The sequence below is a fragment of the Antechinus flavipes genome, chromosome 1, assembly GCF_016432865.1.
Source record: "Antechinus flavipes isolate AdamAnt ecotype Samford, QLD, Australia chromosome 1, AdamAnt_v2, whole genome shotgun sequence".
Classification (NCBI taxonomy): Eukaryota; Metazoa; Chordata; class Mammalia; order Dasyuromorphia; family Dasyuridae; genus Antechinus; species Antechinus flavipes.
In genome coordinates, this window is record NC_067398.1 from 338,092,309 (window position 1) to 338,109,315 (window position 17,007).

General features: G+C 39.2%; 1 protein-coding gene across 1 annotated transcript in view; it reads right to left on the minus strand.

Moving 5' to 3' along the window:
• Nucleotides 1-17,007, minus strand: part of LMF1 (lipase maturation factor 1) — a gene marked incomplete at its 5' end in the record, with an annotated part of 469,398 nt that overhangs the window by 29,622 nt on the left and 422,769 nt on the right. The window contains one exon of the mRNA XM_051973182.1: nt 971-1,083. Coding sequence (XP_051829142.1) covers nt 971-1,083 — 113 coding nt within the window. The remainder of the gene's footprint in view (nt 1-970; nt 1,084-17,007) is intronic.

Here is a 17,007-nt window from a genome sequence, read left to right on the forward strand (position 1 = left end):
ATCTACAACATGAGGATAAGAATAACTCCTACATCATATGATGATTGTGAAGATAAGAAAACTGCTATATAAAAGCACTGGATTTCGACTTGGCTTTGAGTCCTGGTACCTCTTATGTAAAATGGAGGGTCTGGGACCGGGTGATTTCTAGTATCCACTGAGGTTCTACTGCCCATGAATGTATGAGATTTATTTCATTAAGGTGAAGGGTGATGAACACATACTCTAAGCATTTTCAATGAAAGGTGCTCTAAATCACTTGTAAATTACTTTGGGACTGATAAGAGTCACTGAACTATGACACAAACGTGCATTTTTTAGTAAAATTTCATTTTCAAGGAGATCTGTCTTCAAGTTTTAAAAAGCTGTCGTACAGAAGGAGGAGACTTGTTCTACTTGGTTCCAGCAGAGGAGAACCAGGAGCCATGGGTAGATGTTACAAAGAGATTGATTTCAGTTTGAAGTCAGGAAAATCTTTCTAGAGAGAGGGAGTTCTTCAAAAGTCCCTACCAACCCTGAATTGGCCATTCTCTCCTGCTCTGAAGCCTTCTGAGTGTTTCTCTCCAAGTGGAGATGGACCCACTTACAAAAATGGAAGGACAGAAAGGAGACCTCTGTGTTCATTCTACTTCTCAGCAATTCTATTCAAAGGTTTCAGCTCAAAGAGGCTGAAAGCTGATTAAACTCTATGTGGAGGTTATCTACAGATCTCAGTTTTCTGCTCTCTGTCTCCCATTATGAGAAGTGACTGAGTATCCTCAACAGCACCCACTATTCAGCACCTTGTACACTACGAGTGAGAAAAAGCATGAAAAAAAGCACCTTTCTGACCTTTGAACAAACAATATAAATAGAAATGCATCCACAGGTATGAACAATGAGAACCTCTGGAAAATAAACCCCAACCCCTTCTGAGATTTTAATGTGAAATTTGGAAAGCCCCTACCTGTCTTGCTGAGAAGAGTCTTACCTGGGGGGGTCTTTGCCTTCAAATGGATTGAACGCTATCAGGGACAAGGCTTCTGGGTCATTGGCTAAAAGCTTGCCTGCCAGATGGAATATCCATTCATTTTGCTCATAGGTCTGTTAGGAAGGAAACACAAGAAAGCCATCAGTCTCACTTGGCTGAAGAATATACAATCATCAGTCTCATGGTCAGAGCTTGTACTAGCAAAATTCAGGATGCGTCCCCAGCTGTTACTCAGCTCAGGGATCAACTCTATAAAAAGGAGGCATAGGGAAGGGAATAATTGTTTTGTATAGCACCTACTTACTATGTGCCAAGGCACTATGCTAAACACTTTACAAATATTATCTCATTTGATCCTTCTTAAATTTTTTTGCTCTATAACTCTGCTGCTATGACATCCATTTCACAAGTAAGGAAGCCAGAGGCCAAGAGAGGTTAAGTGACTTGTCTACACAGCGAGTCAATGTATGAAGCCAGATTTGAACTCAGACCCAGCACTAAACCTTCCCTGAGACCCCTATGATCTCTCTCCTCACCTGATCACATAGAACTCCATCTATTTGCCCTGCTTTAGTTCAGCAACCATTTAAGGCCCTATCATAATTCCTTGTACTAAGTGGTTAGGGAGCTTGAACAGAAAAGACATGATCTCTGACCAGAAGGTTAAAGAGCAAAGAATCTAGTTTGCATTATTTATATTTATCTACATTTGCATTTATCTAATCATTTGTGTACATGGGTCCAATCTTCCATGGGGAATGGGAGGGCACTTGCCAGACCTGATTTCACTGAGATTGGAGATGTCCCAGTGAGGAAAGTCCCTTTACCAATGCAGATAGGTAACTGTTCTGCAATTTCTACTATTAGAGAATTGCCTAAAAAACTGAGAGGCTAATAAGTCTGTTCCTTAAGGTCCCTGACTCTGTGCCTGCTGTCGCTTTGGGCATCTCCTACTCTCGTTTCTCTCCTGGTGCATTTCCTAGTTGCCAAGGACCCAGCCAAGGACTCCACATAGAGTAGCTCGACCCATGCCCTTGATGAATGGGATGCTCTAGCTTGGGGAAACTAACCTCATCTCAAAATCAACCTCGTGGTGCTTAGTAACTCCAGCTCTCCTGGAGATGAGAGAAAGGAATGATTTAACCTTTTCACATAATACCATCTGGCACCATGAAGCTATGTGTTGGCAATGTGGCAGCCCCGTGGGCTGACATATCCCAGGCTTAATTTCCTTCAGGATGTGGTCGAGACTCATCTGTTACTTTCAGTAGCAGTCTCGCAGACAGCAGAAGTGAATGGACTAAACTGTGGTCAAAAGAGCTGGCTTCTAGTCCTGACAGTTTGTTCAAACCCTCTGACGTTCATTTTCTTTATCATTTACACTGAAAGAACATTGACCATCCCTTCTGTACCTCGCAGGATCAGATAAGGAAAAATGGGATGATACATGTAAAGGGAATGGAGGCTTGTCAGAGGAAACGAGGGATATAAATCAGCCATACGATGAGGGTTCTGTGGATCAAGTATGCAAGAATAAGAGACAATGAAACGTGGTAGAGACGGTATTTGACCAAGAGACAGGAAATCAAAATTCTAAATTGGAATCTGTCACTGCCCCACTTAGTGACTGCAGGCAAATCCCCTTCCCTTTCTGCACGTCTGTTTTCTCTTCTGTGAAGTGCCTGGATGGTCTCCATGATCTCCTCCAGCTCTGATGTTCGTTAAGTTCTAGTCTCTGACAAGAGAATAGCTCCAGAGGTCCTAGTGTGTGTGTGTGTGTGTGTGTGTGTGTGTGTGTGTGTAGGGTGGACAGACACATCTCCAGCATTGGGCCACCAGATAGCACTCTCATTACAAGTATATTGTCCCTCCTCTACACTCAGGGAAAAAAAAACCTCATTGATCATACAGACCTCTCTGGTTATTCCCTGAGCCTGAGTCATGATTTATTTGTTCATTCAATAAACATTTATTAAGCACCTACCATGTCCAAATTATTATTGCCTTGAAATGTATCTCAGATAAAAGAGATTTCAATTTCCCCACAAAATGTCCTCCTTTTCCTAAATTATTTTTGCAAGCAAACAGCAGGGGACACTGTGGGAGAGCTTAAACCCCACGGCTGTACCTGCAGACTGTAACTAATCTAGAACATCAATTACAACAAGGGTTTACTCGGCAAATCTTTCATAATGGTAGAGTTTGTTTTTCTCTGTTGCTATGGGAAACAGAGAGAGAAGTGAGTGGAAAGTGCCAAATGCTGAGGAGAGAGGGCTCACACAATGGCAGATCTGCTCAGCTCTGGCCTCCATTCCGCCTGAGCTCGGACATATTCCTCCTGCCAAGATTGGGGTTTTCAAAGTAGCTCTGGCCCAACCTGCTCCTTCAGTGTTTCAGCTGGGCCAGGTGGGTGTGCTGAGCTGCTGGACAGACTGTATCTGTCCCCACAGCCCAGGAACTTTTTCTCCTTTTTGTTGAACTGGGACTTTGGTGGGCTACGGAAGGCTGGGCTGCTGATAACTATAACATTAACAACAGAGACGGCGCGCTTGGATTTATGGCACTCTGTAGTTTACAAGTCACCCTCCTCCCCAAAGTCCTGTGAAGTAGGTGGTACAAGCAGAAGAGCTCTCGCTGCATAAATGAGAAACGGAGACCCCGAGAGGGAGAGTACCTGGCCCATGATCAATCACCTAACTAAGTGGGAGGAGGGCTGACCATGGCCTTCTGACTTGGAGAGGATACTTTCCATTCAAACTCAGAAAACATCGGGACATCAATGGCTTTCTCCATTCCCCCTTCCCCCCAGCCTCTCTCCTAACCCCCCCCCCCCCCACAAACACACTCACACCCCAGAAGGGCTCAACTGAGAGGGCTGCTTTCTCCTGCTTGGAGAATGGAGACAGCATGTCAGACAGACTTAGCAGTACATGCCTCTGGGCAAGTACCTTCTCTCTAGGTCTTAATGTCCTCTGTAAAAGGAGAGGACTAGATTAGATTTTGTCTGGGGTTCCCTGCTCCTCTCTGGGCCCCATTTTGCTCTGTGCAAGGATCCGGGCCACTTAATCTTTAAGATCCTGTCAGGCATGAAACCTATGATCTCTGACCTCATGTGGTCACTGGACCTTGTACAAGTAATGAACTGACACTAAAAGGATCTGAATTATTGTTATATACATAATATTGTATGTATACATACATATAATATTATGAATATTACACAATAAAAACAAAGTAGCAGTTACTGAGCACCCTTAAAGGGAGCTTGTTCCCAAGAGCAAGGAAGCACTTCCAGTCGGTCGAGTAGTAAACAAGTGCTGGGGATTAGCTGCCACCGTATGGATTTGCGGTCCCGCCGGGTCACCAAAGGGGGCGAGGCTGATAGGCCCGTGGGGAGAGAGCCGGCCGCTTGCTGGAGCACTGCAAGAGTGACTGTTGTGGGAGCCTGAGAGCTCTGCACATTTTCATGAACGGCAAAGAGTAGAGAGGCTTGAGTTTCAGGGTTGCCAGCTCAGAGACAGGGATGGGTCATGCTCAGCATGTGACCCCCAGGTTCATTCAGCTGAGTTAGCCCTTGGAAAACAAACAGGATGACCCATCTGGTGGTCCTTAAGCCCAGAAAAAGGCTACTCTTGGAAGCGGTCCTTGGTAGGGAGAAAGAAAATTGGACTTGAAGACCCAAGTTCTAAGCTTGGCTCTGTTCCACACTGGTAGTCTGGATTCTGGGCAAGCCATTCCCCCTTCTGCATTCCCATTCCTTCTCTGCAAAATGGGGGATGTGGACTAGAGATCTGAAGTCTCTCTGGACTATGACACTCTGCCTGAATGAGGGAGAAAAGTCATCAAGGTTCTAGGAGAATGCCTTGTCATCATTTCTTAAAAGCCTTGCATAGGATGACAATACTCCCTAAACTAATCTATTTATTTAGTGCTATACCAATCAGACTTCGAAGAAAATATTTTAATGATCTAGAAAAAATAACAACAAAATTCATATGGAACAATAAAAAGTCGAGAATCTCAAGGGAATTAATGAAAAATAAATCAAATGAAGGTGGCCTAGCTGTACCTGATCTAAAATTATATTATAAAGCAGCAGTCACCAAAACCATTTGGTATTGGCTAAGAAATAGATTAGTGGATCAGTGGAAAAGGCTAGGCTCACAAGACAGAATAGTCAATTATAGCAATCTAGTGTTTGACAAACCCAAAGACCCTAACTTTTGGGATAAGAATTCATTATTTGATAAAAACTGCTGGGATAATTGGAAATTAGTATGGCAGAAATTAGGCAAGGACCCACACTTAACACCATATACCAAGATAAGATCAAAATGTGTCCATGACCTAGGCATAAAGAATGAGATTATAAATAAATTAGAGGAACATAGGATAGTTTATCTCTCAGACTTGTGGAGGAGAAAGAAATTTGTGACCAAAGATGAACTAGAGACCATTACTGATCACAAAATAGAAAATTTTGATTATATCAAATTAAAAAGCCTTTGTACAAACAAAACTAATGCAAACAAGATTAGAAGGGAAGCAACAAACTGGGAAAACATCTTCACAGTTAAAGGTTCTGATAAAGGCCTCATTTCCAAAATATATAGAGAACTGACTCAAATTTATAAGAAATCAAGCCATTCTCCAATTGATAAATGGTCAAAGGATATGAACAGACAATTTTCAGAGGATGAAATTGAAACTATTACCACTCATATGAAAGAGTGTTCCAAATCACTATTGATCAGAAAAATGCAAATTAAGACAACTCTGAGATACCACTACACACCTGTCAGATTGGCTAAGATGACAGGAAAAAATAATGATGAATGTTGGAGGGGATGCGGGAAAACTGGGACACTGATGCATTGTTGGTGGAGTTGTGAACGAATCCAACCATTCTGGAGAGCAATCTGGCATTATGCCCAAAAAGTTATCAAATTGTGCATACCCTTTGATCCAACAAGTGCTACTAGTGGGGCTATACCCCAAAGAGATACTAAAGAAGGGAAAGGGACCTGTATGTGCCAAAATATTTGTGGCAGCCCTGTTTGTAGTGGCTAGAAACTGGAAAATGAATGGATGCCCATCAATTGGAGAATGGCTGGGTAAATTGTGGTATATGAATGTTATGGAATATTATTGTTCTGTAAGAAATGACCAGCAGGATGAATACAGAGAGGACTGGCGAGACTTACATGAACTGATGCTAAGTGAGATGAGCAGAACCAGGAGATCATTATACACTTCAGCAACGATATTGTATGAGGACATATTCTGATGGAAGTGGATTTCTTTGACAAAGAGACCTGAGTTTCAATTGATAAATGACGGACAGAAGCAGCTACACCCAAAGAAAGAACACTGGGAAACGAATGTGAACTATTTGCATTTTTGTTTTTCTTCCCGGGTTATTTATACCTTCTGAATCCAATTCTCCCTGTGCAACAAGAGAACTGTTCGGTTCTGCAAACATATATTGTATCTAGGATATACTGCAACATATCTAACATATATAGGACTGCTTGCCATCTAGGGGAGGGGGTGGAGGGAGGGAGGGGAAAAATCGGAACAGAAACGAGTGCAAGGGATAATGTTGTAAAAAAATTACCCTGGCATGGATTCTGTCAATATAAAGTAATTATTAAATAAAAATTAAAAAAAAAAAAAAAAGCCTTGCATAGGAAAGAAGAAAATTTGCCAGAGAAAGGAATGGATGCAAAGCAGGTCACAGAGAAGGGATCAAACATTACTGAAAATGATGTGTGTTTTTAAGTTGAAGTCTAAATCATCTGTGATGTTCAGGGAACTTGGCAAACAGTTGGGGAAAAGGAGGAAGAACCTTTAAGTGATTGTACTTCTATGAAAGGAAGTCCTGGGGTCAATTAATGAGACTGAGATTTCTTTTTATTTGAGCTTATGCTACAAGGGTTCCAGGATCACAGGAAGATAGGAGTTTGTGTTCTTTTGCTTTCTTCTCGGGAACTAAAAGACAAGTTCTTTGTACCTAAGCAGAGTGGCCTGAGTTCAAGTCCTGACTATATGACCTTCCCCTCTCTGAGCCTCCTCAGTTTCCTTTTTTAAAGGGAGAAATTTAGATTGGATTACCTCCAAGATCCCTTTAAGTTTACACTTTCCATGGCTCAAGGACTGATAAAGCATAATGCAGATATTTCCTTGAATGCTAACAATATTTTAAGAATAAAGAAGGAATTAAATGTCTAATAGCTGAATCAATGAATGCATCAACATACATTTATTAAGTATACCTATGTAGGAGCAGGTACAGTGGATAGAGCACCAGTCCTGAACTCAGGAGGACCTGAGTGTAAATCTGGCCTCAAACATTTAACACATCCTAGCTCTGTGACCCTGGGCAAGTCACTTAACCCTAATTGTTTCAGCAAAAAAAAAAAAAAAAGAAAAGAAAAGAAAAAAAGTATGCCTATATGCCAATCACTGGCAATACAAATATTAAGAATGAGAGAATCCTTACTCTCAAGGAGCTTATATTTTAACAAGGGAGATAATAAGTGTTAAGAGATAATAATAACAAGATATGTAAGTTTATAAAGAAATTTTTGATTTCTGGTCTTGTTAACAAATTAATGTGAAGAATAAATCTCTTCCTTGACATCTATAAAATAACCTCAGAATCTCTAGGTATAAAGGGATAATAATAGCAGCATGGTATAGTATAGGGGTTCTGTGGATAGACTTTGAGAGATGGAATGGGAACTTGGATGGGAAACAAAAGTTAAGTATTTTCACTAGCCTCTAATTGAAATCTAGCATTGCTTTAAATTATTAATTAAAAAAAATTATTTTGAAAATGGGTCCATCCATGGAATTCACTTGATTTCCAAAAGGGTCCATGACCCCCAAAAAGTGAAGAGCTCTTGATACAATGGGAAGATGTCAGGAAATCAGGGTTAAAAGTCCTGTTGACTAAACTCTCTGGCTGAGGACTAGTCATTAAGCCTCTTAAACCTTAGCTTTCCTTGGATTATTATTCTCTTAAAGCTACTGCCTTATAAAGCTTAAAGCATCATATAGTTTGTTATTACTGTTGTTGATGTGCCTTTGGAATCACTGTTTCCTTTAAGATTTGGTCCAAGTTCTGCCTTCTAGAGGAAGTTTTCTGATCCTCTCCTTACTACTCAGCTCCTTCTCCCCCTTGTTGTTTTTCTCCCATTAGAATGTAAGAGGCAGGGATTGTTGTACTTTTCCTTTGTATGATCAGTGTTTATGATAGCACCTGGCATACCGTAGACCCTAAATAAAGGCTTATTGATTGATTGTTGTTTTTATTATTGAAAATTATTGTCATCTTAGCCAATGCTTCTCTGTTTATGGCTATACCCTGCCTGATGGAGCTCCATATTCTCCGAGGTCATATATACCTCTCATCCTGGCTGCCACTGATCCTCTGGCTTTCTTACATATCTTCCTCCTTTTTCTGGATTTTGATTTGGTCAACACCATTATTCCCTCTAGAAAGTCATATCAATTGACTTACATATTATTCCATTCTTCATCTCTGTGATTTTTTCTCTGGTCACACTCCTCTGTGTATATTTTCTTCTCCATTAAAATTTAAGCTCTTCGAAGGCAGGAACTTTAGCTTTGGTAGTGTTTGGCTCATAGTAAATGGTTAATAAATACTTTAAATTTCATTAATTAAATTCAGATTAAAAATGGTTCTAGGCAAATAATTAATGTTGTTCAGTCTTTCCTGATTCTTCTGCAGATCTTATCACACCAATACTATCTGTAGGGTTTTCTTGATAAGGATGTGCAGGAATTTGCCTTTTCCTTCTCCAGAGGTTTAAGGCAAGCTGTATCACACAGCTGTCTGAGGGTGGATTTGAACTCAGGCCTTCCTGACTATACACACAGATAGAAGCCCAGTGCTCCGTCCACTGAGCCACTTAGCTGTCTCATGGGGACAAGGTTATCACACAGGTGAAAAAGTGACTGCTACTTATGTCTGAATAAAAGTATTAGGTTTCATAATAGGAAGGCTCGCTGAAATGATCAGTTCTGGGAGCAGACAGGATAATGAGCACCTCATCTTGATATTTAACATGGTGTCCTGGTTCCCATGATTTTGATTTCTTCTGCTAGGTCTCTGTATTTAAAAAGCTTTTTATTCAATATATCTGAGATTATGAATATTTGGTATACCTGATCTACTTTAAAAATTGTTTTAAAGTTTTTTTTAATTAAAATTATGTATGGATGATTGTGGATATCTTAGTCTGTGTTAATACTATGAATCCAGAACAGTTTATCGATTGAAGTTAACAAAGGAATTTTATGGTCTGAATTTGCACTGGGAAAATTTCTTGTCTGTCAGTCTTTGAAAGATAGTACACACCTACTATGCAGTTCTAGCTACTGAGTATGCTAGGCTGGGTACTCTACAAGTACTAATTATTTGCAGCTTGCAGTGATATCCTGCACAGTTGCTACCATTTCCTTGCATAATTGATATTGATGTCACTCTGCAGACTCCTTAGGGATAAAACTTCCATAATTTCTGGTGGGGATGACTTGGTCCTGAATGTCACCACAAACCCTCTCATAGAAAAACTTACATAACAAGAGAGAGAAAATGAAACTTGGAGTCAGAAGCCATCATCAGTATGAATGCTTGCCCCAGCACTTAATTAAGTTGTGTGATCATGCCTAAGTCATTTAACCTGTGACCTCAGTTTCCAAAATGAGGATAATAATATATATGCCACCAATCCTGCCAGGACTCTCACAAAAGGAGTGCTTTGAAAATCTTAAAGTTCTAATTTTCCTATAAATTGCAAACTCCTTCAAGACAGGGACTATATTTTGCCTCTTTTTGTATCCCCAGTTCTTAGCACAGTACCTGGAATATAGTAGGTGCTTAGTAAATATTTATTGATTGGTTGTTATTATCATTTTATCAGCCAACTATATAGAATAGGAAAAGGAAAACAATTTCAACTAAAGTACCACCTTTCTCACGATTGTTTAATTCTCATCAGTATTACTCATGGACCTTGACTATAATGCTTCTTTGTAAACAACTTCTTTTCTCTTAGATTATATTTGAACATGGCTTCTGTGCTTTAAGCTTTCCATCAAAAGCCCTTTTGGCACCCTGAAATTAGGGTTACGATTACTTCAGATTTGGGAACTCATTCCAATTACTGCCCTCAGAGAATAAGTAGAGTTATATGATAGCACTGGTCCATATAAAACTTTTCCCAACAATCAGAAGGGAAGAATAATTGTTGCTTTTATATCATCAGCCTTACATACCTGAGATATTTGTATTTAGCTGCAAGAAACCCTTTTCTGGAAGAAAGCAAATGGGGTTTTTTGGATGCTTGGAAAGACATTGTTGTCTAATGCTTCCTTTCCCCAAGGACAGAGGCAGAGTGACGTAGTGTGTAGAGTTTGGGAGCTATGTTTGAGTATAGTTTCTGAGACTTTCCACCCAGGTGACTAGGGCTGAATCACTGCTTCTCTGAGCTTCAGGCTCATCCATAAATGGGATAGTAGTTGCTTGTCTGTGCTACCCAATGAGAAAAACTGTTGTGACTACAGCACTTTACAAAACACAAAAGTTCTAGAAATATGTGTTATCATTACTCTTATTAAGGGAGACATGCATCATATTACCTGTCTCTGCCAGTACTTCTCAATAACTCTCTATTTCAGAGATGCAGTCCTAATGGAAGCCAGATATAGACACAATAGGGTATATGTCAAAACAGAAAGAAAAGAAAACCTATTCAATCTTTAGAAAAGAAAATGAAGAATATGATAATAGTTGATTTCTGGACTATTACGATTTTAAATGTCACTGACCTGGTAAGTAATCGGGGGGTTATCACAAAACAGTCATATTCAAGAAGCAAATTCCTGAGTTATAAAAACCTAGGACCCAAAGAGATCCATGACAGCCATGACAGGCATTTTCAGGAGGCGTATATCTCTTAAGGGCAGATAATCCTGTGAGTTTACCCCAACTCTTTCCCACGGTAGAATTTTTGGAGAAAATTTCTCTGTGACTGTATATTGGGCATTTGATGGCAGGAGATAAAATGTCAAAAGTTTCCTGTCAGGAGCAAAAAAAGATGACAGCCATTTTCCCCAAATTATGTAAGCTGACAGCAGCTTGTCAGCAACTGGCTATGGCATAGCTTCAAGGGATCGCCCTTTCTCTCAATCAGTACTCTGACTGAAACTAAGGCCTTTTAAACATGGTCAATGAATCTTTTTTTTTTTTTTAATATCTTTTTATTTACAAGATATATGCATGGGTAATTTTTCAGCATTGACAATTGCAAGACCTTTGGTCAGTGAATCTTAAACACAGAGAGCATGTCTACTACTTTAAACTATTCAAGTTAAAAATTACATTAAGATTTTTTGGTTTATCTTATATTAAAAAGAATCTAATTTCCTTCTTTACAGCATAATCTTTATTGAGCAATCCTAGCACAGGCCAGACAAGATTTCTTCTGTAAAATGAGGGGGTTTGAACCCTTTTTTTCCTTTTGCTCTATACCTTTGATTCTAAATGCCATATTTCCTGTCTCCAAATATGTGTACCAGAAGGGTTAAAGTAAGACCCATAGAAGGTTTGAATCCATCCCATGCTTGAGTAGAACTCTCCTTTACACCATTCCTAAATGTCATGAAGTCTCTGCCTGAAGATTTCTAATGATGAGGAACTCATTACTTCCCGAGGCACCCTATTCCACTTTTGGATAGATTAATAGTTTGAAAGGGTTGAAAGCTGTCTCCCTACCTTCTACCATCTTCTCCAAGGGCTGTCCTCTGGGGCTTTGTAAAGCAGGTCTAATCGCTTTCATGTGACAATCCTTCCAACACTGGAAGACAGCTATCATTTCATCTTCTACATTTGCTTTTCTCTAGACTATCACTTACAATTCCTTCCCCTTGTCTATCCAACACCCTTTCTAAAATATGGAACCCACACAATCTTCCAAATCTGCTGAGTTGAGCACCACAGACAGCTGACAGAAGGAAACAGAGCAAGAATTGTGGCCATATAGAATCCGATGCAAAGATAAGATTGTGGTGCAAAAAACAGTCTGCACCAGAAAAAAGCAGTTTTCTTGGGTGATAGATACATGTTTTGTTTTGTTTTGTTTTTTCTTTTTCCTCTTTTTTTTTCCCCCTGAGGCAATTGGGGTTAAGGGACTTGCCCAGGATCACACAGGCTAGATTTGAACTCAGATCCTCCTGATACAGCTGGTGCTCTATCCACTGTCTCTATATATCTATACCACCTAGCTGCCCCATGTTGTTTGTTTGTTTGTTTGTTTTTTTAAAGCAGCTCTTGACCTTCTGACCCAGGGAGAATTAGTGATCTTAGAGTGAGGGACTTCATCCAGACCTACTATCTCTTTTATTTCAAACTGTGAAGAGCTGACTACAGTCACAATCTTTGCTTCCTGCTAAGAGAGGGAGAAGCATACCTAATGCAGATTAAATGAAATTCCATTGAGGGATAAATAAAAAACCATGGCCCAAGGGAGCCTGTTATGTCACTTGAGAAGAATCTCAAAAACAACTGACAGAAAATACCACTCGAAAAAAGCCAGGGAGAAAAGCAGAGCTTAGAATCATAGCAACTTTTAAACTCTTACTACATTACTGAAAGATGTCTTATGCCTGTGGTTTAGCTTTTTGTGCCTCTAGTGAGTGACTTGCATTCAGAAAATATCACCTACTGGCTTGATATCAGTAGGAAAAATGAAATGACATTTTAGAGAAAGTAAATACTTAATATAAATTTGGGTTTAAGGAGAGACTACCACTTATTTATTTGTACCAGTCAAATATAATTTTCATACTTGATACGTGACAGCCACAGGCCACAGGTTTCTTATATAGAATTGTATATAATAACATTTTATTCATTCTAGACAGGATGGCCGTTTCTTCCCATCCCTGCCATTGATCGATTTATTAATTTCATAGACTCTTAAGACTGGTAGGGATCCCAGAGGCCATTAAATCTATTTCTTACCTTTCTACCTCTCCAAGTGGCTAACCAGCTTTCAATTGAAGACCTTCAGGGAAGATCAACTCATTGCTTCCTAAGATAGTCCATTCCTCTTTAGGACAGCTCTGACTATTAGGAAGATTTTCCTTACATTGAAATTTACCTCTCAAACTTTGGCATACTGCTACTAATTAATCCTCAAGCAAAACAAATGTAATCTCATATAACAGCCCTTTAAATACCTGAACACATCCATCAGATTCTCAAGTCTTTTCTTCTCCAAAGGCAACATTCCCAGTTCTTTTAATAAATTCTTGTTTGACACAATTTCAAGTCTTCTCATAATTAGTGTTAGTTATGTTAGTTATCTTTTTTTGGAAGTCAATGTCAATTGGTTCAGAGTTCCATGAGGGACCAGCAGAATTGTACATAGTTAATCTATATCAGATTGCTTTGCTGTCTTGGGAAGGGAGGAGATAAGGGAAGGAGGGAGAAAAATTTGGCACACAAAGTCTTGCAATAATGAATGTTGAAAACTATCTTTACATGTATTTGGAAAAATAAAGCTCAACTAAAATTTTTTTAAAATAAGATACTCAGAACTAAATATAGTAATACTCAAAAAATATGGTCTGACCAGGACAGAATACAGTAGAAATAACAATCATCTCTCTCATCCTGCCTTTACCAATGTTGTAACCTAAGCTTTTATGATTTCTAGTGCCTATTATATTTCAGCCTATTGGACAAGAGACTTTTCTGGATTTTGATTCTGTTATCAAATTTTTCTCCAGAATATTATGCTATTATCTCTTTGTACACTCTGTGTTTCTCTCTTTGTTTGTTTCTCTCTGTCTCTGTTTCTCTGTCCTGCTTCTTCCTTCCTGCCTACAAATATACCCAAGTCTCTCCCATTCTTAAAAAAACAAACAAAAACCCAAACATCCTTTTCTCATATTATACCTACATCTCCCCTTTCTTAGTTAAATTTGCAAAAAAGAAGCACTATCTTTAGTAACCATCATTCCTCTCCGTAGTCTGGTTTCTGGCCTTATCATTCATATGAAACTGCTTTTTCCAAAAGTACCAGTGATTCTGTAACTGCCAAATCGAATTGCCTTCTTCTCATTTCTCATGTTTGTATGTGTATGTGAGACAGAGACAGAGACATAGACAAACAGATACACTGCTCTTTCTTGGTTCTCCTCCTTTTCTGACCACTCTTCTTAGTGTCTTTTTGCTAAACTTTCATCCAAACCCACTAATTGTGGTTTTTCCTAAGACTCTTCTGTCTAGGATCCACTTGGTGATCTGATAAGTTCCTATGGGTTCAATTATTATTACTATACAGATGTTATATATAAGTATATATATGAATGAAAAGGCATTTATTATAATATGCAAAATATTATTTTAGACCTGGAGATACAAACAGAAAAATAAGATGGTTCTCATGCTAAGGAACTCACATTCTAATGGGAGAGACCATAAATATAGAAAAAATGGATCCCATGTCTTTAGGGTGACCTGATAAAGTAGATGATAATGATGGCTTTTCTTTAAGGTCATTTTTCCTAATAAAAATCATGTCAGTTTCTGATGTTGAACCATTTATTGATCAAAGACTGGCAGTGAGAACTTTCTTTTCTGGGTCTTCTGCAGTGGGGGTTAAAAAGTTAGCAGAATCACTTGCCAGGCTGCTCCTTCACAATGACTCTCCCTCCAGTAAGGCCTGAGGTAAGGGCAGAGGAATAGACGGGAAGTGTGGAGATTCCCCAGACTTCTGGCAAAGCGAGGGGATGGCTGAGGTGGAGGTGGGGGTTTGTCTTGCCTTGCACATACTGCTTCCTGGCTCTCTCTCAGGGTGCTTCACAGCTTCAGCCAGGCTAAATTGGCTCATTTTTCCATAGGTGGCGGCTGGTCAGCAGTTGTAGGGGATTGCTGGCTCTTTCTCCACAGGAGTTGCCTTCCCAGACACGGGCTGTGAGGTGTGGGCTACTTCTGCCACTCCCAGAGCTCCTGGGCTGACTTGCCAATTGGCAGCAGTTACTCAAAAATAGAGGGAAGAAACCTAGCCTTGGTCTTTCTTCTGAGCCCCAGTCTTACATCACCAACTCCCTATTGGACATTTCTAAAGAAATGTCCTGAAGGCATCTCAAACTCAGCAGGCTTAAAGCAAGGTCATTCTTTTTTCTTCTCTCCTAAGCCCTTCTCTCTAGTAAACTTCCCAATTACTTCAGAGCACATCAACAGATTTTGGAATTGTCATTCTTGATAGCTCACTTTTACTCCACAGATTCAATCAACAGTTGCCCAATCTAGTCATTTCTATTGTCCCAGTGTCTCTTGTATATGTTGTTTTTTACTCACAATCACCAGTTAGTGTTGGACCCCATTATTTCTGGTCTGGGATACAGTGATGACTTTCTAGAGGGTCTCCTTGCCTCAAGTACCTTTCCAATCTTATTTGTTCTCCACATAGCTCCACATGTCTTTCCATGAAGCCCCATGAATGAAGTAGTGGCTTAAGCCCTTTGCCTGGCAGTTAAAAATTCACATCTCGATCCCTTCCCACCTTTCCAATCTTTCCTGCTTATTTACTATTCCTTGCATATTCTACCCTCCATCACTGTGTCTTTGTACTGTCTGCCCCCATCCCCAGAATACTCTCTCTTCTCTCCTTGACCTCTTAGAACTTATGACTACCTTCAAAACTTAACTCAATTGTCACTTTTTACAAGAGACTTTTTCCTGCTCTTCCCCTTCCTTGACAGTCCTAACACTGCTCCTAGAGCTTTCCTCTCTTAGCTCATTTTTCATATTGATCTATGTATTTATTTGCTGTTTTCCAGATTAGAATGTGAGATCCTTGAGGGCAGCAACAGCTGGACACATAGTAATTATGTAATTATGTAAGAGATTTAATTGTTGATTCACTGATTGATTTAAAACTAAACAACCTTGATGTTTCGTTCACTATGTTAATAAAAAAGTTACGTGTCAGGCAAATATATATTTATTAGGGGTCAAGAGGAATAGTTGATAGAAACCTGGTCTAAGAGTAAGCAACCCTTGCTAGTCCAAGTAACTTATCCTCTCAGTGATTCAGGCAACTTTCTATGACTATAAACTGCTGATCTGTATTGGTAGAAAAAGCTTCCTTACTGGGAGTTCTCTATACCACTAAAATCCTAGTTCTATATACTTCTCTTTCCCCATTCTACTGTACCAGGTTTTGGAGGAGATGAAAATAATTTAAGACATGGTCCCTACTTTCTTAAAACTTATGTTTTCTCTTCTTTAGATTAAACATCTCCTGTTTCTTCCATTGATTTTTCTATGATACTTGTGATATAGCAAAACCAGGAAAAATCCTAAAGCTTAGAGTGAATTAATACACATGTCTGGGCAAAATGAGACAGGTGAGAGTAATATTGTAAACTGTTTTTGTCAGACCACATCTGGATTATTCTGTTCACGGTTTCAAATTTCCTTCTTATCTTGGACATCCTTTTGTGACTATACTCCAGTTTGGAAAGATATTTCTTAAAACATGGTATCTACGGAGGGACATAATATTACTGATTTGGTCTGATCAGGGCAAAGTTCAGTGGGACTATCCTGGACCTTAGAATTCTAATGATATAATTCAATAGAGTAAATATTTATGTCTGACTCTTTTTGTGCAGCAAAATAACTGTTTAGACATGTATACATATATTGTATTTAACTTATACTTTAACATATTTAACATATATTGGTCAACCTGCCATCTGGGGGAAGGGATGGGGGTAAGGAAGAAAAAAGTTGGAACAAAAGGATTTGCAACTGTCAATGCTGAAAAATTACTTATACAGATATCTTGTAAATAAAAAGCTATAATAAAAAAAAGAGTAAATATTTATTAGCTACCTTCACCATGTACTAAGAAATCTAAAAATCTCAAGATTATTAATGTTTTAGAATGGGTAGAATTTTGATAAAATAGAATTTCAAATGAAAAACAAAG